Source organism: Petromyzon marinus, chromosome 24, assembly GCF_048934315.1.
Source record: "Petromyzon marinus isolate PM22_M1 ecotype Great Lakes invasive population chromosome 24, UKy_Petmar_22M1.pri1.0, whole genome shotgun sequence".
Classification (NCBI taxonomy): Eukaryota; Metazoa; Chordata; class Hyperoartia; order Petromyzontiformes; family Petromyzontidae; genus Petromyzon; species Petromyzon marinus.
In genome coordinates this window covers 1014957-1042331 of record NC_133690.1, presented here as the reverse complement: position 1 = coordinate 1042331, position 27375 = coordinate 1014957, and the positions used below count along the sequence as shown (strand labels likewise).

General features: G+C 45.0%; 1 protein-coding gene across 5 annotated transcripts in view; it reads right to left on the bottom strand.

Moving 5' to 3' along the window:
• LOC116945465 (uncharacterized) overlaps positions 1–27375 on the bottom strand; it is a 68543-nt gene that overhangs the window by 30035 nt on the left and 11133 nt on the right. For 4 of the 5 annotated variants that reach the window (XM_076069285.1, XM_032959777.2, XM_032959778.2 and 1 more), the window contains exons 3-6: positions 13469–13556; positions 10980–11040; positions 9072–9168; positions 1580–1777 (exon numbers count right to left, since the gene is read on the bottom strand). In XM_076069285.1, the coding sequence (XP_075925400.1) occupies positions 1580–1777; positions 9072–9168; positions 10980–11040; positions 13469–13556 (444 nt within the window). Of the gene's footprint in view, positions 1–1579; positions 1778–9071; positions 9169–10979; positions 11041–13468; positions 13557–23360; positions 23620–27375 lie in introns of all 5 variants that reach the window. The other variant, XM_032959779.2, reaches the window with a different exon arrangement.

Sequence of the window (27375 nt, the reverse complement as noted above, 5' to 3'; positions counted from 1 at the left end):
GCTCTTTGGCATCAACTCAACTCGCCGTGTTTGGTGGAGGAGGAATGCTGCCTATGACCCCAAGAACACCATCCCCACCGTCAAACATGGAGGTGGAAACATTATGCTTTGGGGGTGTTTTTCTGCTAAGGGGACAGGACAACTTCACCGCATCAAAGGGACGATGGACGGGGCCATGTACTATCAAATCTTAGGTGAGAACCTCCTTCCCTCAGCCAGGGCATTGAAAATGGGTCGTGGATGGGTATTCCAGCATGACAATGACCCAAAACACACGGTCAAGGCAACAAAGGAGTGGCTCAAGAAGAAGCACATTAAGGTCCTGGAGTGGCCTAACCAGTCTCCAGACCTTAATCCCATAGAAAATCTGTGGAGGGAGCTGAAGGTTCGAGTTGCCAAACGTCAGCCTCGAAACCTTAATGACTTGCAGAAGATCTGCAAAGAGGAGTAGGACAAAATTCCTCCTGAGATGTGTGCAAACCTGGTGGCCAACTACAAGAAACGTCTGACCTCTGTGATTGCCAACAAGGGTTTTGCAACCAAGTACTAAGTCATGTTTTGCAGAGGGGTCAAATACTTATTTCCCTCATTAAAATGCAAATCAATTTATAACATTTTTGACATGCGTTTTTCTGGATTTTTTTGTTGTTATTCTGTCTCTCACTGTTCAAATAAATCTACCATTAAAATTATAGACTGATCATTTCTTTGTCAGTGGGCAAACGTACAAAATCAGCAGGGGATCAAATACTTTTTTCCCTCACTGTATAAACTAGAAACTTAAATTTTTATATTACCAGGTAAGGCCCACTGAGCTGTATAGCCTTTTTTCAGAAGCGACCTAGCCACAAATGATAGCTGAACTTAGTGCCTTATAACATGGAAATTTATATCGGCCAAATACTCTAAAACGCATGTTTATAAATGTGGAGGGAAAAAATGGAGGACCAGTAGAAAAATCCACACGACCACGGGGAGATCATGCAAACTCCAAATACACAGGCATCAGGGTTGGGATCGAACCCACAACCTCCTGTAAACCAGGCAAGATAGTAACATCTTGCCACTGTGGCACCCACCTTACGAAGGCCGACACAGCACACAACACGCCCGGCCACCTTTTTTCTCCATAGATGATGTTTGAACAGCACACAAGTTACTCATAAAAAACATGCTTTTAAGAGTATTTGGCTGCTTTCGATTTCCACATGATGCGCCACTTTGTTGGGCTATCATTTGTGACCAAGTCGCTTCTATAAAAGAGCTATATAGCTGAGTGGGCTTTCCCTGGTAAAATAACAAATAGTTTAGCTGAATTGTTATAGTTTAATTTAAGGCATGGTCAACCAAGGGAAGGCTCAAGACCGTTTTCGGATATCCAGCACTGGATGTTAGCCATGAGTGCGACTCAAACTTGGGTCGCAAGGTTCACAGTGCACAAACCACTACCCCGTGTAACCACGGCATCAAGTAGTGGTTAGTGCACTGACATAGCCGAGCACTCGTGCTGGGCCACGACACCACCCCAGTACAAAATGTTAAGTGAGCATGATGATGATGCAGTGGCGCAAGTCGGCACCTGCGGGGCGTTAGGGGAGGCGCGGGAGCAGACGGGGTTTCCCTCGAGCGTGAGGCAGGCGAGGTGTGGGCAGAGTGCCAGCGCGTGCACCTGCGCCATATCCTCCACACCATTCCCCTCCAGATCCAACACCTCCAGCTCCTCCAGCAGGCTCAGGGGGCCCAGCTCATGTGCTCCATTATAGGCAATGTATAGCTCCTGGTACCGGGACAAAAGGAAAGTGTGGGTGAAGTGGGGGCGGGGGGAGGGGGCAAAACTTCTTCTTTCGTACGGCTGATGTACAGTGAGGGAAAAAAAGTATTAGATCCCCTGCTGATTTTGTATGTTTGCCCACTGACGAAGAAATTATCAGTCTATCATTTTAATGGTAGGTTTATTTTAACGGTGAGAGACAGAATAACAGCAAAAAATCCAGAAAAACGCATGTCAAAAATGTTATAAATTGATTTGCATTTTAATGAGGGAAATAAGTATTTGGCCCCCTCTCATCAGAAAGATTTCTGGTTCCCAGGTGTCTGTTATATAGGTAACGAGCTGAGATTAGGAGCACACTCTTAAAGGGAGTGCTCCTAATCTCAGCTTGTTACCTGTATTAAAGACACCTGTCCACAGAAGCAATCAATCAATCAGATTCCAAACTCTCCACCATGGCCAAGACCAAAGAGCTCTCCAAGGATGTCAGGGACAAGATTGTAGAACTACACAAGGCTGGAATGGGCTACAAGACCATTGCCAAGCAGCTTGGTGAGAAGGTGACAACAGTTGGTGCGATTATTCGCAAATGGAAGAAACACAAAAGAACTGTCAATCTCCCTCGGCCTGGGGCTCCATGCAAGATCTCACCTCGTGGAGTTGCAATGATCATGAGAACCAGGGGCGGAGCCAGGGGGGGTGACAAGGGTGACATTCTGCGTATAAGTGTACGACACTCGGTCTGGCGGACTCCGTGCAACTGCATTGTCAGAATGTGTCGCCAACCGATGGCGTTTAGTTCAACAGCCTGACTCTCTAATCATTCTTGAAATTAAAATGTGTTGAATGTCACCCCGGCCTGAAATCCTGGCTCCGCCCCTGATGAGAACGGTGAGGAATCAGCCCAGAACTGCACGGGAGGATCTTGTCAATGATCTCAAGGCAGCTGGGACCATAGTCACCAAGAAAACAATTGGTAACACACTACGCCGTGAAGGACTAAAATCCTGCAGCGCCCGCAAGGTCCCCCTGCTCAAGAAAGCACATATACATGCCCGTCTGAAGTTTGCCAATTAACATCTGAATGATTCAGAGGACAACTGGGTGAAAGTGTTGTGGTCAGATGAGACCAAAATGGAGCTCTTTGGCATCAACTCAACTCGCCGTGTTTGAAGGAGGAGGAATGCTGCCTATGACCCCAAGAACACCATCCCCACCGTCAAACATGGAGGTAGAAACATTATACTTTGGGGGTGTTTTTCTGCTAAGGGGACAGGCAACTCCACCGCATCAAAGGGATGATGGGCGGGACCATGTACCGTCAAATCTTGGGTGAGAACCTCCTTCCCTCAGCCAGGGCATTGAAAATGGGTCGTGGATGGGTATTCCAGCATGACAATGACCCAAAACACACGGCCAAGGCGACAAAGGAGTGGCACAAGAAGAAGCACATTAAGGTCCTGGAGTGGCCTAGCCAGTCTCCAGACCTTAATCCCATAGAAAATATGTGGAGGGAGCTGAAGGTTCGAGTTGCCAAACATCAGCCTCGAAACCTTAATGACTTGGAGAAGATCTGCAAAGAGGAGTGGGACAAAATCCCTCCTGAGATGTGTGCAAACCTGGTGGCCAACTACAAGAAACGTCTGACCTCTGTGATTGCCAACAAGGGTTTTGCCACCAAGTACTAAGTCATGTTTTGCAGAGGGGTCAAATACTTATTTCCCTCATTAAAATGCAAATCAATTTATAACATTTTTGACATGCGTTTTTCTGGATTTTTTTGTTGTTATTCTGTCTCTCACTGTTCAAATAAATCTACCATTAAAATTATAGACTGATCATTTCTTTGTCAGTGGGCAAACGTACAAAATCAGCAGGGGATCAAATACTTTTTTCCCTCACTGTAAATGAAGAGCAACAACTACGATTTCACATTCAGGTGGTCAAGCCAGATAGCCGCGTCAGGAGAATTAGCAGAGTGTATCACTTTAACGTCGCCTTCATATTTGTGGATCGGGCACGGAATCGTTCTATCTTCTATGGTCTGTTCTGGATGACCAGTGTGTCCAGGCCTTCAACGCATTCAATCCACCGCTGACGTCTGGCTAAGTCTAAAAGACTCTAGTAGGGCCTTTCCAACCTGTGGCCTGTCCGACTGGTTGTCCTGTCTGAGCAGGTCCGAGGGTCTATTTTTGTCATGCTGGGAGTGGATTCTTTCTGGAAGCCTCGGAGGATGCTCTTCTTGGCATTTACAGTAAGGAGGCCAATAAAATGTGATAATATTCCGGTGTCGTGGGAAGTCAACTCACAACTCTTTCTACAGCTTCCTTATGGTGGTTCCAGTCAGCTTTGACCAGCTGATTGCCCCTAGTCTGTGCGTCACTGGCTCAAGGAACTCATAATGACCATGTAATCGCACTGACATAGTTATTATTAGCGCTACTGAGATCCTCACTTATGATTGGCCAGCTTGTTGAACGTAGCAAGTTTGATTATCTAATCCTGGTCATCAATGACTGCACTCAAAACCATGAGTGAATCTTCATCTTCTTCGTTTGTACGGCAGGATGGAAAAACTAACAGTTTTGAAATGTGTTATAGATGAATGCTAGTTTTTTCAAACAATACAAGAAGGCAGTAGATGCCGTATGGATTGCAGCAACACCACCACCAGGATGTGCATAGATTGCACATTCGTCGGTGATGTGTTTGATGGTTTGCACTTCACCACAGTCGCAGTCCGGCAATTTTCTGATCATTCATTTTGCGTTGGAGCGTGGTTTAGCGTGGTCCATAGTTTTTGTAGGAGAGAGAAGTCTGGTACTTCCACAACCGGTTCCTCAATGAGGTTTTTGTTTATTTGTCACATCTACGATACCGACCAGTGAGTGCTGATGTCTTTATTTTCAGCTGCTAAAGCGGAGGCGTTCATCCACAAAGTATTGCTGGATTTTAGCTTATGGTGTGGGGGTTATTTTAGGTCCTCTTGCAGTGGCATAGTGATGTCCATAGTATTGTGGTACTCCCGAGTTATCGCAGCACAGCAGTGAAGTGGACTTCAGCATGCTGCTGATAATATGAAGTGCGATGTTGATTTCTGTATCGATGTTTGTATGTAAGTGATGGAACTCCATTTCGGTGCACAGTATGACTCCGCGGTAGAGTGGATTAGAGCTTGCGTCGATACCAATGTACAGGTGTCACTTCCCCACGTTGTTCCTGCAAGTTTCTGAATAATGTTCACTCATGTTTTTGTTTCCCTTTGGCTTGTTCAAGGTGGTGGTAGTCGGTACCGGGGTGGTGGGTTTGGCTTAAGGCACACATTTTTTAAGTTTGCTTTTAGGTTTAGATTTTTTTAAGGACGTTTCCAGTGACCTCTATTGTCCGAGTTTGGGTTGCCAGCACAATGTCATCTACATACATAAACTTTCGGGAGGATGTTGCCGGAATGTTACTGGTGAAGAATTGAACAGCGCTGGGGCTAGAACAGATACCTGTGGGAGTCCATTATTCAATCTTCGTGGGCTGATAGCAGGTTCGCTCTGCATTTGTTATGCGTTGTATTGTCGGGTGGCAAGGCACAGCTGTGACAAGCTTTAGCAGGAGACGGTTCCACTGTACGGTATTGTATGCTGAAGAGAAGTCACTGAACGCTGTTACTCTTTTGATCTGATGTTCGATGTCAGCATCAATATGGCTTGTTAAATAAAACACCCGATCACAGCAATTTTGGCCAGTTCCAAACCCAGCATGTTTCTTGGAGACTATATCCTCAAGTGAATGCTTCATTCAGCCTTTGAATGAGCCACTGATCAATACAGGCAGTCCCTGGGTTACGAAGACCCGACTTACGAATATTGGACTTTGCGGAAAAGCACCCATAAATCATAATTGTTTGTTTTCAATGCTTAGAACTATCTTTCCCCCCCATGTTTCCATTGCTAGTTTTCTTAATTTTAAGTTTATTTCATGAGTGATTTACTTCATGTACTGTGTGTATGTGTGTGCATGTGTGTATAAAAATGTAGGCTGGCCTGCCCACGATCTATCCTGGGTTTAACCAGGCTGGATTGTGTGAGGAGCTCACAAATCCTTGAAAGATCTGGACAAGGTCCCATCGGTGAGCTTTTCCAGCAGGCAAGGTTGCGTTGGCTGGGTCATGTAGCCCACATGCCCAGCCACCGCATGGTTAAACAGCTTTTGTTCGGCCAGAAAGAGCGGGATAAACGGGCGCGGCACGGGGTAGAGAAGAGATTGAGTGATGTGGTACAAGAGGATGTGAAGCTGAGTGGACTTGCCGATGACTGGTACCAGTGGTGTGAAGATCGGCCTCTGTGGAAGGACGCTACTGGGCAGTTAGAGGTAGTCGCCCTCCAGCAACAACGGAGGGCAGAGAAGCGACGCTCACAACAATGAGCAGAGTGCCGGGTGGCTAAAACAAAGGGGGCACAGGTGGTGCATTGGCCAGTCATCTCAGTCAGCCAACCAAATGCACCTGGGTCTGTCCCGTGACCTCCTGCCAGCAGGCGTTCAACACTCCACATTGCCTTAACATGCACATAGTCTGGCACAAGCACCGTGGTGACGTCACCGCCACTTAGTGGCGAATGGCGGTTATTGTGTGTAGACGAGCCTGTCTTTGTGTGCGTGTGTGTATGTTTCTGGGGAGGGGTAGTGCAGCGGTTAGCACGCTACGCTACAAACCTGATGACCCGCGTTTGATTCCCGCTCACAGCCAACATCAGTGATGATTATCTGAACCGGTCCTGGACCTCCCGTATATCGACTGAGCCTCAAATAAGTATCTGGTGTGATATGTAAACATCACCACTGGGGAGACAAAGGCGGCCGGGCCTGGTGCTGGCCACCCACCCCCTCGTGTGCTGTTCTGGCCTTCATAGGTGCTCGCTAACAGCACTTGCCCCAACAGTCTGTTAAGGCTATACAGGGGATCTTTGTCTTTGTGTGTGTCAAGTTTAGCCTAATGCATGGGAAACAAACATTCGGAAGTGACTGCTTTCTGTTAACAATTAATGTTAAAATGTTTCGTGGTAGTCATAAACAATTGGATACAGTATATTTTCTATTAGTTTAATAATGGGTAGTGTTATGGTAGATATTCGATGAAATAATCATTGAAAGTGGAGAGCGTATATACAGCGATAACATGCAGGTAATGATAGAAAATGGATGATAGCGCGATACAGTACTGAGAGAAAAAGGTAGTGGAGGCACAAATATTTCTGGCTATGGGATTTTATCTTGATTTTGGGGGGAAATTGTTCAGTTTCCGACATATGGAAAATTCGGGTTAGGGATTGTTCTCTGAAACATAACCCTTTTGTAACCTGGGGACTGTCTGTAGTTTGTCACAGACACTGACGTGGGAAACTGGGTGGTAGTTTGTATTTTCCAATGCATCTCTGCTGGGTTTAAGGTTGGCTATAATCTTAGCTGCTTTCCACTCTTTTGGTACTACACCTAAGGAACGTGGCTAGCCATTTTCATGTTCATGCTCCAAAGTTATTGATGAATTCTGGATAAATCCCATCGAAACATACGGCTTTCCCAGGTTTAATTTAAGCAATGAGCGTTTACTTCCCTCGATTGAGAAAAGACCCGAGAATGTGGATGTTTGTTGGCAAAAGTCGAGTCTGATAGTTTTTTTTTATATAAACTTACCATGTTGTGTTTTTTTATCAATGGACATTAATTGCTGATTAGCTTTCTGGCAATGCTGTCAGGGTTGACTTGGGGAGATTTGTAAGTTGGCGTCACTACTGCTCCCAGCAGCCTTAGTAGGCGCCAGGCTTTTCAGCTCATTTACGTAGAATCAAGCGCCTCTACTGTTTCACGCCTGTCTTCTTGGCTAATTCAGTGACCCAAGCAAGGTATCTCCTGTTTCTGGTCAGCATTACATTGTCAGAAAAGTTGTCCGCTTCCTGCATCACAGAGCAGGTACTGGCCTTCTGTTGCTGTCCCTGATGTCAGTTGTTCACCTGCTCGATCATTGGCATTGTAGTCCCACAGGGTGCTATTGAAGTCGCCAGTATGGATGGTAGGGTGGCTTGGTGGTGGTCGCATTAGACACGGCCATTCCATACATTCAGGCTTGTAGATGTTGACTACTATTAAGTCGTTAATTTTTATGGCGATATAGTGTGGTGATTTTTTGGGCACGACCTGTACCGAGTACTTCAGGTTAGTTTTTAGGCGTGTAGAAAGGCCATCTATCGGATGATGGCTTGTGGAAATGAGGGAGCAACCATTTAAATTAATCACTCAATAAAACACCGTGTAATTGAACACTGCCATGATTCAAGCTTCCAGCCCTGGGTATGTGTCTCTTGTTCTGGGGGCTCACAATGACCATGTCAGAGCTGCTGAGGATGCACCATTAAGATCCAAAATTACTGCCCCCTAAACACTTACAATACTTGGTAAAACATTTTTTCCAGTATTAAGTCTCCTGTTTTGCTTGCTGGACGTTGGCCTGAGTCAGACAGCTTCTCTTAAAAAGTCCACAACATTCTTGGGATCTGTCCAGAGAACATTTGGATTTTTTGCTTTCCACGAAGACTCCTGTCAGTTGGCTACTCTAGTAAGTAGTGCCTGTGGTTTTTCTGACTCTGAGTCTCATCTTAGTAGCAGCTCATGTTGCTTGCAGTTGTGTATTAAACAGTTGGAGACACGTGCCCTCCGGAGATGAGCTGAGAGGTTCTGTAGTTGTGGTAAAACTCTTTTGCAACATGGATCTACTGCCAGCAGCTATGTTATTTGAGTCTACTGGCAGAAGATATATACGCTAGCAGTGCGGATGCTTTGACTTTGTGGTCTGGCACGATTGTTCTGCACAGCTGGCCACTATTTTTCTGATGTCCGGGGATGTGATGCCAGCCAAGAGGTAGAGGTTGTTTACATTGGTAGGCTTGAGACAACCATTGATGCTTCTGCAGCATTCATTTAACACTAAATCAATTTATTTTGCATGTACAAGCCTCTCTCACGTAGGGCACACATTCTCTGATGCTGAGTAGTAGAGCCAGCATGGCTGACCTGAATGTAGATGCATTCGCTCCTCATTATGTGTTGGCCGGTTTCCAGATGATGTCATATTGTGAGCTTGACTTCGCCGTGGATTTTTGGGCCTTCAAGCTGACAACAAGATGTCATGATGACTGCGTCTGGAGCCTAAACCAGGCTATGTTACGGTGAGCAATCTTGTTTGAGCAGTGAACTAAGGGGGAATATGGAAAAATAAAAAATGCACACTCAAGATATCGTGCATCATTATTCCCACCCTGAGGCTGGGGAGGGAGGAGAGCCCGTGGAGGTCGACAAGACTACAGCGGCACATCCACAGCACCTGCAGGTGTCTCAGGGATCCTCCCAAATCCCTGCAACAGCACAACACACACCAGCACCAACATACAGAAAAAAACGAACGCGCTTTTATTTAAGGTGTGTTTCAACCATACATGCTTTACTTGATGAGATCCGTTTTCCAAAACACGGGGGTGATGTTTCAGCTATGTGCAGTTTGACGTTGCTAAGATTGTTGTTAGATAGGCTTGCGAGAGGTGAGAGTGCTGCATCCATTGGAAGGTACTATGGTGTGAATGAATCGACTGTGAGAACTATTTACCATGTTTTATATTTTTTTGCGTATGTTTTTTTCGTGTAAAAATGTAACACATACTCAATATGCTCACGCGCAATGCAAATGTTCACACACATTGTCGCATACATCTAGCCAACCACTCGTTCAGGACGTCAGTCATACGGACGCCTAGATGGCGAATCATTAAAGTTCAGGTGACAGTGGTATCAGTGGTATGGGTGAGCGTCTGGCTGGTAATTCAGTGTCAGGAGGCGAGTATTGGGTGTGAGTGCCGCGGTGCGGAAAGAGTAATGGAGATGGGGATTTTGTGTTGAGGTGTACACACAAAAGAAATGGGGAGTGAATCAGCATCCTTTATAACAATTAAGGTAGAAATCATATAGAATAAGTTAGGGGCTGATATTTTCACACCCAGAAACACAACGCCTAATTTTCTCATAAGGTCTATTATTTAACGAATGTGATTTTGTCCAGTATGGCATATTCCAGGAATGTAACCCCGCATTTGACAAAGTTTTCCTGTAATGGTTAACACAACAATGCATTGTTGAATCATATTCGTACAAGCTTGTTTACCATTGCAACTAAAAAGAGTATTGCAACTAAAAAGAGTATTGCAAGTCTTGCGTTGATGAGCAATGTAGTGTTTTGAAGTGATATATCACTCCAATTACCCTATCTGACTTAACTATTTTTCGAAGGCTTAACATTATTCATTATTTTTTCCGATGATTTTTTTTCCATTTTAGTTGGACCCTGCCTTAGGAATGTGAAACTTTCATCACTGGTTCAGCATCATTCGAATACCATCCCACACTTGAGCAGGAATAAATTTAGAATGCAGTTGTCAAGTCAAGATATGTTGGATTGTGCCCAGTCTAGTCAATAGTCAAGATAGTGTAGTGGGTATTGATAGCGTTATACGCGGTCACCGCTACTTACCTGGTGTAACGCCAGCCATGGGTCAACAGGGGGCGACAGCGAGTAACGCCGTTAGACCAGGGAACCCAGAGGGCGGTTGGGAACCGGAGGTATACACCCCCAGGCCCCCAGTGGGGGCTGGGGGATTACACAATAGTCCAGGTCCCTCCAGAAGGTTCCAGAGAGTAGGCGTGGCCAGGGGTGGAGTGACCCTGGGAGCTGTATATAAGGCGGACCCTGAAAGGGTTTGCCAGTCGTCGTCAAGCTGAAGACCCGAAGAGCCAGCCTAGAAAAGGACTCTGGGAACCCCCGGAACCGCCGTCCTTCTAAGGGCCGGGACCGAGCGGGCCAGTGGCCGGGACCCGAGGACCTTGGCTGGGTCCGGTTAGCTAGCCTCCCCTAGGTCCCCCTAGCCGAAGGGCTGATATCTAGAGGAAGTGGTCCCAGTAAGTAGGACACGCTAGCCCGGAGGCTGTACCTTCCCAGGGTATCGGGTGGAGGGACCGATACCCCTTGTGCTAGGGACCTCGTGTTATAGTTGTCACTATTAAATAAATGTGTTGCCTCCAGAAGAGGACTGTGTTTCCATCATTACCACTACAATAGCAAGACAGTTGATGTGAACAGCGTGGTTTGTGCAGCATGGTGGGTGGGATGTTCGTGTACCTAATGCAGCTGATGGTGCTGTTGTTGAGCTTGAGGTGCAGTAGCCCAGGCAGATGAGCACCTGAGCAAGATGACATTGGGGATCAGTCTCAGGTATGAGTGAGCAATACTGGGACTAAAAGCTGTATAGTCCCAGTGAATTAGCCCTCAGGCATTAAGGCGTTTTACATGGGGAAAGAAAGGTCAATCTGATGCATAAGTGGTGATTAAAATACAATCCACACTGCAACGGTGGCAAACTTTAATCAACAGTAGATGGTCAACAGTCGCCCCTTATATTCACTTTCTGAGTAGGCAACACCATTTCATTCTGCATCCAATTATTATGTTCTTTGACTGGATATGAAAACTATTTTCTCATGACCGTAGAATATCAACTAATGTCATAGCAATTGTGCATTCTTTCTTAGGTGTGACACTAGTCATAGCAAATTTAACTTGCTGACAAACATCATGTTTGCTGACATGATGATGATTTTGTTTATTTGGTTGTGTGAACGTGGATTTTGTGTCTATCTCAGCACAGCCAATGCAAAATAGCAACCTGTTATATAGATGTGTGCAATTCATGTACTGTAATGTGTTTTCATTATCAAGTTAAGTTTTACAAAAGCAGTCCAACCGGTTCTTATCTGCCACTTTATTTAATAATTTTGCTTTTGGTCTGCCTTCAGTAACTGCCCTATAAATACATTATCTAATGTGTTTTCCAGCTGCGTCCCTATTGACAACTACCTTAAACTGTTTATTAAAAAATCCACATATCAATGTACCGAGAGAAAATTTTCAACCAATGTATATTACCTATGATAAATGGATTAAAAATATGGACATTAAGTATGAAACAAAAGCCGAAAGTGCACAATGAATCATGGAGAAGTGCATTTTTGGAATCACACTGAGCCACAGAAAGAGCAAAACTTGCATAAGAGCGCATACATTTAGTAATAGGTTTTTACCCTTTTATCTGGCACCAAAACTGACACCTTTATACAAGGGATCATGTTTGCAATAACCACAACACAAGCAGTAAAAAGGCGTCATCTTGTCCAACACCAGTGGAGACTAGGCTCTAAGAAAAGCCATCTCGGGGGTGGACCAATCAATTTCAAGGACAGTGCATAATTATCAGAGTTATCTCTTTTTGTTTGCATTTTGACTGCTTGTGTTGTGGTTATTGCAAACATGATCCCTTGTATAAAGGTGTCAGTTTTGGTGCCAGATAAAAGGGTAAAAACCTATTACTATATCTTGCTACTGGCAAAGGAGGTCTCATAATGTGTGCATACATGTTTGAGATTATATTTGGCTACAGTAATGAAGAGCATGTTGACCAAGTTGGTGCAATGGGGGGTTTCTTAATATAAGGATGCTTTTGATGGTGCGAAAGCTATGAAGACATATGTAGTGACTGTGATTGTCACTGTGTGGTGCCGGGCTTACGAAGCCAAGGCGGATAATGCGTTGGCATTATGTGTAGCCCGCTTACTGGGGGAAGTACCAGCCCGAGCGGGGCTTGGGTGAGCACTGGTCAGCGCGGAGGCACCAGTACAGTGTGCGGTGCGGGCTCCCGGTGAGGGAGTGAGAGGGAGTGTCAGCCAGCCAGGGTTACGTTGGGGCATATGCTGGTTGACCTGACGACATGTGACCGGATGATATTGGAGGGGGGCCACTAGTGGACGGGGGCCGCTTGGCTGTCACATGGTATAAAAGAGCTCTCACGGAGCCTTCGGGAAAGAGCTCGACAGATCTAGAAGGTGGGCGGGGCGAGGGGCGGAGCCAGCCCCAGCTCAGGCCGATATAACGGGGGCCCCGTGAGGGGCTCAGGGTTCTTCGTGTTGCTGGTGATGAAGATCCCTGCGGATAAAAGAAGCCTCTAGTCACGCGGTCCGGGACCCAGCTTGTGGTCCGGGCCGGGATAGCGAACTGTGTCTAGTTCTGCCGTAGCGTGGCTAGATGAGCATTCAACACCCAAGTGTAGGTTGTTATGTTATGTTGAGTTACTGAATAAAGTGTTGCTCCCAAGACAACGTCTGCGACTCAGTTGGACTCACTACACATACATAGGAAAGATGCTTTTCATTCTTGAACAAAAGGGAGTTATAGAACAATAATGGTGTCTAAAATAGCTTTGTTCAAATAATGGAAACCTTGGATCAGTTTGATTTCTTCGCCCCATCATGTGGGTGTGGACCATTAGACGAACGGTATTACATTGCCTGGCATTGTAGGCAAGGACCATTATTCATGAATGCTGTTGAGTCCCAAATCACATTCAGCATAAGAGATATATTTTTTTACAAAATGCACTACTGGAGACATTGGTCGAGAACACAGATTGGCTGATCGACTTAAATTCTATATTGGAGGACAAAGAATGGTTTCCTGATTTATTTTTTATTTTATTACTTCCCATAAACTCCCCAAGATGGTGTGTAATGATTTCTCGATGGTGTTGTGGGATGTGCATTTATGATGGATGCACCAACCAAAGTTCCCCAGGCTGCTCTCACGTGTGTCCACACACATCTCCAGAGTGGACACCTCCTGCAGATTCTCCTGTCCCGTCAATGCTTGCTGCAAAACACAAATTTCAGTTAGCTCACGTTATGATTTCCATTTAATTAAGTGTGTGTAAGCGATGACTGTCATCGATAACCATTGAAGTCTGGTTCGTGAATCAAGCAGGTCAAAGCTGAGATGCGCATGAGACACATCCATTTGTCGCAATTGTGTCTATATATGACATACTCGTACTAATGTAAATTTAAATTATTTATGATGTTTGTTTACCAAGAAAAGCCTCACTTGAGTTGCACGATTCTTTTTCAAAAGGGTCCTGCCAAATGTTTTCAGTAGGGGGCGATGTTGCTACCGTGTGTAATCTCAATTGAGTAATTTGCAGGTCATTTTTAGCATTGCAATATTTGTCCAATACCAGTTACATTGTGTTTTTTAGCTACCCACAAATTGCTTTTTAGGCCTTCCATCATGTGATGATATGATGGCCTGCTGAGGGAGCTCTGGAAGAATGTGACATGACTCACCCGCCGTGCATTCGCTGCTTGTTTGTAGAGGTTCGTGGTTCTAGACTATTGTCCAGCCGGGTTGTTACTTCTACGGATGTATTGACCATGAAATACATGCTATATGCTTCACAGTGGACGTTACACTTTCCCATTCATTATTATTAGAAATAAGGCCATTGTGTGTTGTAAAATTACCCATCGTAATCATCGCCCCCTGTTGGCAGACTTATGCCCACTTGCAGGTGGGGTGCCCTTTCAAATGCGCTGAGATGAAATATGATGCAAGTTGCTTGTCTTGTGTAAAGCACTCAGTGACGCTCCGGCATAAAGCGTGCTCAATCAAAAACAAATCATGACAATGTTTTACGCCTATCTGCTGCTTGACAACTTCATTGGCAGTATATAGTCACTATTTTTTTCACTATTTACAGCAAACAGCGAATACTGCTTAGCCAACTCAGTAGTAATGACACGAAGGCACCAGAGCCTCGATTTCGGCTGAAACAAGAAAGCCACTGGCCAGACCTTGTTTATGTTTCATTTGTCAATGGTGTTGTACATCATGGCCATAATTTAAACCTGAATAGCACGGACAGCTGAGCAGTACCGCTACTCCCCATAACACAATCCCATCAATATTACAAAACGGCACGTGACCTTGTGCCACACTGTAAATGAGACATTGCATCGCATAACCATTAAGAGCTTTCCAAAGATTAACTAAATACATCAATAAAGAAATTAAAGAATGAGCAAGAATCAATGCGCTGGTCTTCATTTTCTCAGAAACCCCTTTAATGCATGCGTGAGACAGCCCATATTGCATTAAAACTCTGGCACAAACTGAACAATCATTTTTCTCAGAAAGGAATGCACCATTGTGCACGCTAAGTGAATTATGTCTCCAGGGCATGGAGGAACCTGAGCACCAGGCCACTTTCGTCACTAATCTCCCTGCTGCAACACATCCATTCTCTACCGTCAGCTTACAGCTCGCGAGTTTCCCATGTTTCTATTGTTTCAACAGGTTCAGCTGGAAGATGAAGTTTACATAACTACCATATATGTATTCAATGCTAAAAAAAGGCTTTACCGTTTCAGGTGGAAATGCAGTGTCAATATGCTCAAACACAAAATAGACACCAATTACAAGGCATCGTAATAACTTTTCAACCAGAATTATATTGCGTGGGTGTTTGCATTTGCCTTGTTCTACTCACCTTTTAGTGGCCTTTGGTCTATCACGAGTGAGACAAACAATAAAGTAGGCTTGTCTCTGGTGCAGACCAATCAGTTTCAAGGACGATGCATTCATTATTACAGCATATTAACGAGTATTTTTTTACCACGTGTGGTTTCGCAGAATCGATGCCTTATAATTGGTGATATTTGGTGTTTGAACATCATTCATGAAAATTACACGTAAATGTAACTAATAAATGAGACAATACAAACTAGACAAAAAGCAAATCATTTCCTGTATTGAATCATGAGCCATAATTATGAAAATCCATCAAATCACAGGGAGGGGAAGGGTGAAGTGTGAGATGTGAAATGTGCTGTGCTCCCTAGACACATTTGTCCCATCAGTCTAAAAGGATAATCAGGAGATCTGCGACCAGATTGTGCTGTATTAAAACAGCAAAAATCACTTGGCGATAATGCAAAAAAATACTCTCCAGCTTTTGTTGCATTTTCTTTGTCAATGTCCATGTTTACAATCCATACATCGTAGCAGGTGTTATAAAATAATTTTTCTCTTCATGAATGCTTTCATTAACAAATAAAATGAAACAGCTGAAAAATGCACAAAGACGCGTGCTTGGAATTAAGAGATAGAAAGAGGAACACATGAAATACGAGAAAACATGCAGGTTAGAGATATCATAAACATGCATTGAGATAATTTAGATTATCTTGCTGCTATAAATTTCCACATAAGCCACTGTTATAATTTATGGCTAGGTCACTTCTGAAAAATAAGCTAATACATTAGTGGGCTTTACCTGGTAAGATAAAAAATAATTTCGTTTTATTTGTATATTTTTAAGTGATTTGTTTACCTTTCCTATATTTTGTATTATTTGTTATTACACGACCCACACTCGACATTTGTGAAAAAGAGCTTTATAGTTAATCAGATTCCTCCAGGAAAAATATTCTGATTCTGAATGTGAAAAATAGCAGTCATCCCTCGCAAAATTTCGCTAAAACGTAGCTTATAAATTAGGGGAAACATTCGATATACGTTAATTAAAATTCGCATTTACGAAATTTAGAATCTCTCAGTTATAGTTTTTATGGGGGAAATGTCGAACCATGTCTGTCGTTTCTCCTTGCGCGCATTTCACACTGCTCCAGGTGGTGTGCGTGGCGAACTTTCCATGCTGTGCGGGTTTTTCCCGCGCACTTTGTGCTGCCCAAGCGTGGCTCGTTTTTATCGCTACGTCGTGTTGATTACGCTCGGCACTGCACTGTGGAGGAGGATTTCACCCTTTTTCAACGTTCTTCATTCACTAAGAGTATGTCACGCTGTCTTGAAAGAGGCCATTAAGTGAAAGTGGTAGCGGAAGAGCAAAAAAAGACCGTGAAGCAATTACCTTGGATGTAAGTACTGTGCAGTATTTTTTGTTTACAACTTCTTTTGAGAATGATTAATAATGTGTCGATTCATCTTCTTGGTTCTTTCAGTAAAGTCACGCAGAATGAGAATAAAACAATAAAACAAAATAAGACAATAAAATTCTCACGACGTTTCGGCCACAACACAAGTAGCCTTCTTCAGGTGAAGGGACAGAACTGTCAGGATGACAGTGCTTCAATGAACGCTGCTAAGATTCGCAGCGTCTTTTAAGCTAGGTGGGAGAAGTAAAGCTTAAAAGACGCTGCGATTCTTAGCAGCGTTCATTGAAGCACTGTCGTCCCGACAGTTCTGTTCTTTCACCTGAAGAAGGCTACTTGTGTTGTGGCCGAAACGTCGTGAGAATTTGAGTCTTATTTTGTTTTATTGTTTTATTCTCATTCTGCGTGACTTCACCGAAAGAACCAAGAAGATGAATCCTTGCAGTCACGAAAGCTTTAAATCGAAATGTATCGATTGTGTTGTTGTGACTTGCTGACCTGCCCTGACTAGATATCTGTGAAAAAAGAGCTTTACAGCTCATCAGCTTCCTCCAGTATGAAGATTATGATTCTGAAAAAAAAATCTCTATGTGCTGAAAAAATGTTTGCTGCATTCTTAAGTGTGATTGTATTACATCTTGGGGGCTAATTTATTTTCAGTAGGTAAGCAACTCCAATAATATAATGGAAGTCAATGGGAAAATAGGGTTCAATATACAGTGAGGGAAAAAAGTATTTGATCGCCTGCTGATTTTGTACGTTTGCCCACTGACAAATAAATGATCAGTCTATAATTTTAATGGTAGGTTTATTTGAACAGTGAGATACAGAATAACAACAAAAAATCCAGAAAAACGCATGTCAAAAATGTTATAAATTGATTTGCATTTTAATGAGGGAAATAAGTATTTGGCCCCCTCTCAATCAGAAAGATTTCTGGCTCCCAGCTGTCTGTTATACAGGTAACGAGCTGATATTAGGAGCACACTCTTAAAGGGAGTGCTCCTAATCTCAGCTTGTTACCTGTATAAAAGGCACCTGTCCACAGAAGCAATCAATCAATCAGATTCCAAACTCTCCACCATGGCCAAGACCAAAGAGCTGAGAGACAGAATAACAACAACACAATCCAGAAAAACGCAAGTCAAAAATTTTATAAATTGATTTGCATTTTAATGAGGGAAATAAGCATTTGACCCCTCTGCAAAACATAACTTAGTACATGGTGGCAAAACCCTTGTTGGCAATCACAGAGGTCAGACGTTTCTTGTAGTTGGCCACCAGGTTTGCACATATCTCAGGAGGGATTTTGTCCCACTCCTCTTTGCAGATCTTCTCCAAGTCATTAAGGTGTCGAGGATGACATTTGGCAACTCGAGCCTTAAGCTCCCTCCACAGATTTTTTTTATGGGATCAAGGTCTGGAGACTGGCTAGGCCACTCCAGGACCTTAATGTGCTTCTTCTTGTGCCACTCCTTTGTCGCCTTGGCCGTGTGTTTTGGGTCATTGTCATGCTGGAATACCCATCCACGACCCATTTTCAATGCCCTGGCTGAGGGAAGGAGGTTCTCACCCAAGATTTGACGGTACATGGTCCCGCCCATCATCCCTTTGATGCGGTGGAGTTGCCTGTCCCCTTAGCAGAAAAACACCCCCAAAGCATAATGTTTCCACCTCCATGTTTGACGGTGGGGATGGTGTTCTTGGGGTCATAGGCAGCATTCCTCCTCCTCCAAACACGGCGAGTTGAGTTGATGCCAAAGAGCTCCATTTTGGTCTCATCTGACCACAACACTTTCACCCATTCATTCAGATGTTCATTGGCAAACTTCAGACGGGCATGTATATGTGCTTTCTTGAGCAGGGGGACCTTACGGGCGCTGCAGGATTTCAGTCCTTCACGGCGTAGTGTGTTGCCAATTGTTTCTTGTTGACTATGGTCCCAGCTGCCTTGAGATCATTAACAAGATCCTCCCGTGAAGTTACGGGCTGATTCCTCACCGTTCTCATGATCATTGCAACTCCACGAGGTGAGATCTTGCATGGAGCCCCAGGCCGAGGGAGATTGACAATTCTTTTATGTTTCTTCCATTTGCGAATAATCGCATCAACTGTTGTCACCTTCTCACCAAGCTGCTTGGCAATGGTCTTGTAGCCCATTCCAGCCTTGTGTAGGTCTACAATCTTGTCCCTGACATTCTTGGAGAGCTCTTTGGTCTTGGCCATGGTGGAGAGTTTGGAATCTGATTGATTGATCGATTCTGTGGACAGGTGTCTTTTATACAGGTAACAAGGTGAGATTAGGAGCACTCCCTTTAAGAGTGTGCTTCTAATCTCAGCTCGTTACCTGTATAAAAGACACCTGGGAGCCAGAAATCTTTCTGATTGAGAGGGGGTCAAATACTTATTTCCCTCATTAAAATGCAAATCAATTTATAACATTTTTGACATGCGTTTTTCTGGATTTTTTTGTTGTTATTCTGTCTCTCACTGTTCAAATAAACCTACCATTAAAATTATAGACTGATCATTTCTTTGTCAGTGGGCAAACGTACAAAATCAGCAGGGGATCAAATACTTTTTTCCCTCACTGTATGGAATTTCACTTGATGGACAACAATCCCTCCCTTCCCTGGCCTTATTAAACTCCTTCATTAATTTTACGATATCCCTTTTCTTGCACGTGTGGTTAGCGTACCCCATGCAATTTGATGTTATATTTCTGTGTTATTTGCCAGTGTTACTTGAATGGTGCATGCAATGAATGTTGTTTTCCTCAAATGTGTGTGCTACTCAGTGTCTGCAATGTTATGATGTATTATTACACGCTTTTATTTAACTTACTCTGTCTGTTGTAACCTCAGTTGTCTGTTGTCGTATCCTCAAATCTTTACTCTTTGGTTCTATTCGGTAAAGTCACATAGGTAAAGAATAATACAACAAAAATCACGACGTTTCGGCCACAACACAAGCGGCCTTCATCAGGTGAAGGGATCAGGCTGTCTCGAGGACAGCGTTGGAGTGAAACACAGCCACGCTCAGACCACGACCTTTAAGCTGTGTGCGAGGAAACAAGGTGCCTTGACAAAGGAATTAGCATAAAAATTAGCATTTGATTGGGCGACTTAGCATAGAGGTGGTATACATGCGGGTGCACATGCCGGTTGGCGCGGGGGGGGGGGGGAGTTTACCTATTGATGGTGTGAAAAGGGAATTTAAGAGCTGCGAAAGCTTGGGGTACCACTACTTGAAAAATATACTGTACCATTGAAAATTAGTTTAATGTTTGGTTCGATTTAGAACATCTTTCCAATGGTTGCTTAATTTGAAACCATCTTCTCGGTTGAAATTGTGTCTGTGTTTGTAGATCTGAATTGCCTCGTGTGTTTCACTCCAGCGCTGTCCTCGAGACAGCCTGATCCCTTCACCTGATGAAGGACGCTTGTATTGTGGCCAAAACGTCGTGATTTTTGTTGTATTATTTTTTACCTACGTGACTACCGAATAGAACCAAAGAGTATGGATCCTTGCAGTCACGAAAGCTTTAAATCTAGAATCCTCAAATCTTGTAACTCAATTTTAGCCCACTTCCCAATGTCGTATCGACTGAAAACTTGGTATACGTATGTTATACTGATGACAATACTATATTTTATCATAAAAAAAGATATATTTTTAAACAATCTGTTTTATATTTTTATTATTTGTTTCCCTTCTACGTGACTTTACCGAAAGAACCAAGAATATGAATCCCTGCAGTCACGAAACTTTAAATCAAAATATTTTTTTTATGTTTCGGCTTGGGTCTAATTGTCCACGCTCAACTCATGTTGGCTGTAAATCGCCATGGTCCCTTACGTTATGGCAAGCTTCGGGGCCACTTCCTGGAGTCGTGGAGTTCTGCCATTACTCGTATGGTAAATTTCATTAAAGCGTGTTTTAAAAAAAGTATTTGTAAATATTACTTATCTGGTGTAAATTATCTTTTTTTCACAAAGGTCACCCATGGTCATTCTTGGAAATCAGCTTAAGGCTGAATGTTTCTTACACGCGTAAACAAATAACATAAATCTTTTCAGGAATGTATCTGTTCCATATACTGAGGGATGCACGTACATTTACTTGGGCAGGACGAGTCGCTATATGGGATGATGGCCAACTGCCGAGACTAACGATGGAGTGGCAGCTAAAGGATGGAACATACCTGAGAGGACAGCCACTGCTGAGCTAGAGTGATGAGATCGGTTTTGGTATAAAAGCTAGGTGGATCGTTATATTCAGAGACCATGAAGTGTGGCAATGGGATAAGCTTCATTGAGTATGTTAGACTTGCATGTTGCTTTTACGTGTGCAGTTATTAGTGTTGTGGGCAAGGTCATCGATGCTAGGAATGCAATGATATGTTGGCTAAAAAAGTTAAATTGATTAATACGCTCACGGTATATGCTTTGAATTGTGGATGTGATAATAAACAAATTATGGAAATTACATACAAATTATGTGCTCATGTTACAATTGTAGTGAGTCCAACTAAGTCGCAGACGTTATCTCGGGAGCAACACTATTTATTAACACCAACACGTAAAGTACCACGAACTACGCTCGGGTCTCGAATGCTCATCTAACCACGCTATGGCAGAACTAGACATGGTTCGCTATCCTGGTTCGGACCACAAGCTGGGTCCCGGACCGCGTGGCTAGAGGCTTCTTCTCCCCGACGTGAATCTTCCAACACCAACACTTGAAGAACCCCGAGCTCCTCACAGAGCACTCACTATATGCTCCCGGGCTGGGGCTGGCTTCACCCTGAAATTGTTTTGTGTAATTATGCATATAAATTATGCTAATTCGAGGGGTAATCGTATTAATTTATGCGAGTGGGTGTGGTTATGTTAATGACAGCCTTTATGATAATCAGACCCCGCCTCGTTGACGAGGGTCGGTTATCAATCGGGATAATGCAATTAATCGTATGCAGTTATGCTAGTGTCAATTCGGCTTCGTTGTCTAACTTCGTATTATCGATCAGTATAATACAATTATTCTCGCTTTGACATTTATTGAGTATGTATTAGTGTTTATGTAAGGTCCCCAAGTTTAGATCTCAATTAGAGTGTTTTAATGTAAGGTCCCTTAGTTTATATCTCAGTTAGAGTGTTTGTGTAAGCGTAATAGAGTTTACGGTGAATAGCGTTAACATTAATGTTATGTATGAATGTATTGCGATTTCTTTAACTCAAAACCTGTTCGACTGAGTTTTGCTTCACACCTTCGTTAGCAAGGAATTCCAAGGCATCTCTCTCTCTGCTCCCTCCTCTCGGCTTGCCCGTGCGGTGTGTTATCCTAGCTGCGGTGGGGGATCGTTATCTACGTTTTCCCAGCCTTGTGAATGCAGGTGCTGAAATAATTGCTTGGCGTCTGTCCTCTCTCTCATGCTACGATTTAGACAAAGGCGCCTCTGCTTCTCTTCCATTGCCCTTGAGTCAACACTGCCCTATTATTCCTTATGTCCTGAGGTTAGATAATTCATTTTTACTTTAGTAAAAATTCTGTGTTTGTCATACGCTTCGGTCAGGTTGTACAGAAACTTATTAAAGATGAATTAACATTCAGTATTGGATTAGCAAATGGGCAATGGTTCATTGATGTAGCTCGTAACCTGATCTCCAATTGGAGCGACCGCGAGGATCGATAATTTTAGCCTACTCCTGTTGTTGAATTTCGAACTTTAACGTTACTTTAAAAGCAATGCAGGATAAATGGTTGAGCTTTTTGACTTAACTATGTCTGTGGCTAACGCAAACTCTCGCTGTCTCTCTCAGTCTCTGCCTGCACGGGTGACGTGTGTGTCATTCATTAGGCCTTATCTCTCCCTCGAGCAAGGTTGTGATAATTCCGCAATCCTGGCCCTCCTTCAGTTCTCATTACTTATTAACACCTGGTGTTTTGCAGTTTTTTTTGTGCGCTTGTGTGTTTTCATTCAGTATTTCTCCAAAAAAATATATGTATCGGCAAATTTCTTGTTGATATTAATTTTGGAAAAAGGCGCATATCCAACAGCCCTCAGCCCCGCCCACCTTCCAGGTTCTCGAGCTCCTTCTACAATGTTCCCGAGAGCCCCTCAGAACCACGTGACCGCCCCTCGGCCACCGTCCACCGGTGGCCCCCCTCCAGTATCGTCCGGTCACGTGACAACAGGTGAGCCAGCGTGTCATGCCTCAGACTAACCCTGGCTGGCTGACGCTCCCTCTCGCTCCTTCACTGGAAGCCGACACCGCACACTGCTCGCGGTGCCTCCGCACTAATCAGCGCTCACCCAACCACCGCTAGATTTGGTACTGCAGCCCATAACCCGGGCTGCCCGTAATGACAACGTTACGGGCCGTGACTTCGCAAGCCCGGCACCATAGAGTGACAAGTAGAGTCACTACATCACCCCACCCTACATAGCTTCCAGCCGTCCCGGCTGCTAACTCCCCCCAAAGCAAGCAATCGACGTAACTAACAGAACAACCAACAAGTGTGCTCCAACAACATAACAAGGAAATAATAAATAACCCAACCCAACTGTACAATATATACACATAACAACAAAACACATTAACAAACGGTCGAACCGACAACCGTGGCACACGAAATCCCCACAATCAACATCTCCCACCCACAATGTGTAACAACGCTCGTGAGCTCGATGGTGAGCAGGATCAGCCAAATACTGGCCACGACTCACGCGAGCGCGACAGCGCATGACGGTGTGGGAGTGTGCAATGCGCGGGATCACGCAAATCGAGTCTTTTAACGAGTCCGTGATGCCGGTCCTCCAGACGGGTTGGGCTCGACCGCCTTGGGAGGGCCGGGGGGAGCAAGAAATCGACCCGACGAAGCCAGCTCATCACGCAGAGCAGTAGGCCGGGTTGTCGGATCCTTAGCCTTCCGAGCACACGAGGCCGACACGAGCGGCCTCGTGCGAGGCATCAGTCGCGCGGCGCCTGGGGGCGGAACAGAGACACTATCCTGAGGACCCGCGTCGGCAGGCACACGCCCCAGCTCGTCGGGCACACCCGAAACCTGGCCCCTGCGATATGGAGATGAACGGTTTCAAGCGAGAGGGATGCACAAACCAGCTCCGCTTATCAAACCGAACCTGGACACATTGGGGCCTCACGACCCGAACAACATCAACTGGCCCTCTCCAAGGTTGCAAGAATTTAGGTGACGTGCCCACAGGCACCTGCGGACAATGCAACCAGGCCCTATCACCCGGCGAACAATCGCACAGGGAAACGCGGCCACCTTTGAGCCGCTCGGTGGCCAGCTGTCTGGCCCGAGATTTAACACTGGCGGCTTCCCGCGGCTCAGAAAGTTTACCCATCGTGAATCAAATAGCACCGGAAATTTTGGACACTTTCGGGGCGGGCGTGGCCTGCAACTGGACATTGATGGGAGGGTCATACTCTCTACTATACATCAAAAAGAAGGGACAGTAGCCGGTGGACGTGTGCGAAGTCATCCTATAATTGGCAAGAACCACAGGGATATGCAAATCCCATTCGACCTGTGACTCGCTGACCAGAGTCCGGTGTAAGCGCTCGACCATGCCATCTGTTTGCGGGTGGTACGGTGACGTGCGTACCTTCTTTGTACCCAGCAGGTCGCAAACCTCGCGCAGCCGCGTGGAATACATTTTTTTTCCCTGATCCGTTAAGAGGCGCACAGAAGCCCCTTTATCCATGCCATTCAGGAACGCCTCGGTGATAGCAACAGCCGACTGATTTGGGAGCGGCCAGGCCATAGGCCAGCGCGAGAAATACTCGACACCCACGAGTAAGTATTTGTTGCCACGGGTCAAAACGGGAAACGGCCCAAGAATATCGAGGGCAACAATCTCATTCACCCGTAACACCTGGATGGATTGCAGCGGAGGAAAACAGGATCTCGCAGGCGGCTTGCGCCAGGCACATTGCACGCAGCCTTTCAAAAGATCCTCAACGTCGGAGGCCATGGCCGGCCAATAAAAATAAAATGTAAGCGCGGCCAGCGTATTCTGCACTCCAAGGTGCAACAGCCGTTTGTGTACAGCCCACACGACCTCGCCCCGCAGGGGGGTAGGGACAACAATAGCATAACGGCGCAATCCTCCATCCCAATACATACAGTGAGGGAAATAAGTATTTGATCCCCTGCTGATTTTATACGTTTGCCCACTGACAAAGAATTGATCAGTCTTTAATTTTAATGGTAGGTTTATTTGAACAGTGAGAGACAGAATAACAATAAAAAAATCCAGAAAAACGCATGTCAAAAATGTTATAAATTAATTTGCATTTTAATGAGGGAAATAAGTATTTGACCTCTCTGCAAAACATGACTTAGTACTTGGTGGCAAAACCCTTGTTGGCAATCACAGACGTAAGACGTTTCTTGTAGTTGGCCACCAATTTTGCACGCATCTCAGGAGGGATTTTGTCCCACTCCTCTTTGCAGATCTTCTCCAAGTCATTTGGCAACTCGAACCTTCAGCTCCCTCCACAGATTTTATATGGGATTAAGGTCTGGAGACTGGCTAGGCCACTCCAGGACCTTAATGTGCTTGTTCTTGAGCCACTCCTTTGTTGCCTTGGTCGTGTGTTTTGGGTCATTGTCAAGCTGGAATACCCATCCACGACCCATTTTCAATGCCCTGGCTGAGGGAAGGAGGTTCTCACCCAAGATTTGACGGTACATGGCCCCGTCCATCGTCCCTTTGATGCGGTGAAGTTGTCCTGTCCCCTTAGCAAAAAAACACCCCCAAAGCATAATGTTTCCACCTCCATGTTTGATGGTGGGGGTGGTGTTCTTGGGGTCATAGGCAGCATTCCTCCTCCTCCAAACACGGCGAGTTGAGTTGATGCCAAAGAGCTCCATTTTGGTCTCATCTGATCACAACACTTTCACCCAGTTGTCCTCTGAATCATTCAGATATTCATTGGCAAACTTCATACGGGCATATATATGTGCTTTCTTGAGCAGGGGCACCTTGCGGGCGCTGCAGGATTTCAGTCCTTCATGGCGTAGTGTGTTACCAATTGTTTTCTTGGTGTAGTTCTGGGCTGATTCCTCACCGTTCTCATGATCATTGCAACTCCACGAGGTGAGATCTTGCATGGAGCCCCAGGCCGAGGGAGATTGACAGTTCTTTTATGTTTCTTCCATTTGCGAATAATCGCACCAATTGTTGTCACCTTCTCACCAAGCTGCTTGGCAATGGTCTTGTAGCCCATTACAGCCTTGTGTAGGCCTACAATCTTGTCCCTTGGAGAGCTCTTTGGTCTTGGCCATGGTGGAGAGTTTGGAATCTGATTGATTGATTGCTTCTTTGGACAGGTGTCTTTAATACAGGTAACAAGCTGAGATTAGGAGCACTCCCTTTAAGAGTGTGCTCCTAATCTCAGCTCGTTACCTGTATAAAAGACACCTGGGAGCCAGAAATCTTTCTGATTGAGAGGGGGCCAAATACTTATTTCCCTCATTAAAATGCAAATCAATTTATAACATTTTTGACATGCGTTTTTCTGGATTTTTTTGTTGTTATTCTGTCTCTCAATGTTCAAATAAACCTACCATTAAAATTATAGACTGATCATTTCTTTGTCAGTGAGCACATGTACAAAATCAGCAGGGGATCAAATACTTTTTTTCCCTCACTGTAAGCAATCCTCCCTGCAGCACAAACGAGTTTACATCCCGAGGTGTTTCACCGTCGGCGGTCACCTTGACACGCCGGCGCAGCTTAAGGAGGGACGAATCCTCCACTTGTCGACGTCCCCATACCTCAAAATCCAGACCCAAGGTAGCATCACGCGCAACGGGGATGTTGCCCATCCCCTCCATGGTGTTCGTGGCAGACGCAACAAGAGGGGAGGGGGAGGTCCAGCCGCACGGTCGACAACGACCCACGCTGGCAATCGCGAGAGGGCATCAGCATTCGAATGAAGAGAACCCTTACGATATGTGACATTGAAAGAAAAATCCTGCAGGATATCAAGCCAGCGCAATAATTGACCCGAGGGCTGGTCCACACGCAACGCGTACTGGAGCACCACGTGGTCCGAGTGCACATCGAAGTGCCGCCCATACAAATACGGTCGATACTGCTGCACAAACACGACAATGGCCAACAGTTCCCGACGCGTAACGCAGTACCGCTGCTCCGCCGGGGACAGCACCCTGCTGCCATCCGCAAACCACGTGCTCCACGCCATTAACGATCTGAGATAACACGGCACCAATGCCAGTATTACTGGCATCCATGTCCAAAATGAACGGCAGCGAAAAGTCGGCATAACGCAGGGGAGGGGCGTTAACAAGCCCATCGCGAATGGAGCGGAACATAGCCTCCTCCACCTCTCCCCAATGAAATTTCTGGCCCTTGGCCGTCAGGGCGTGGAGAGGTTTAGCAATGGATAAAACTGCGCACCTCGGTAGCCGAGGTGGGGGTCGGCCACGTCCGAACGCAAGCAGTTTTCCTGGGGTCCGTCGCGATACCCGATTCGCTGACTATGTGGCCCAAGTAATGAACAGATTTTTGGAGCAGATGACATTTTTGGGGCTTGAACTTCAAGTCGGCCGCGCGCATCTTAACAAAAACAGCCCGCAGGCGATCCAAATGCTCATCAAACGTGCAGCCGAAAACGATGATGTCATCTAAGTAGATTAGGCACGAATCCCAATGGAGGCCCGCCAAAACCAATTCCATCAGTCTTTGA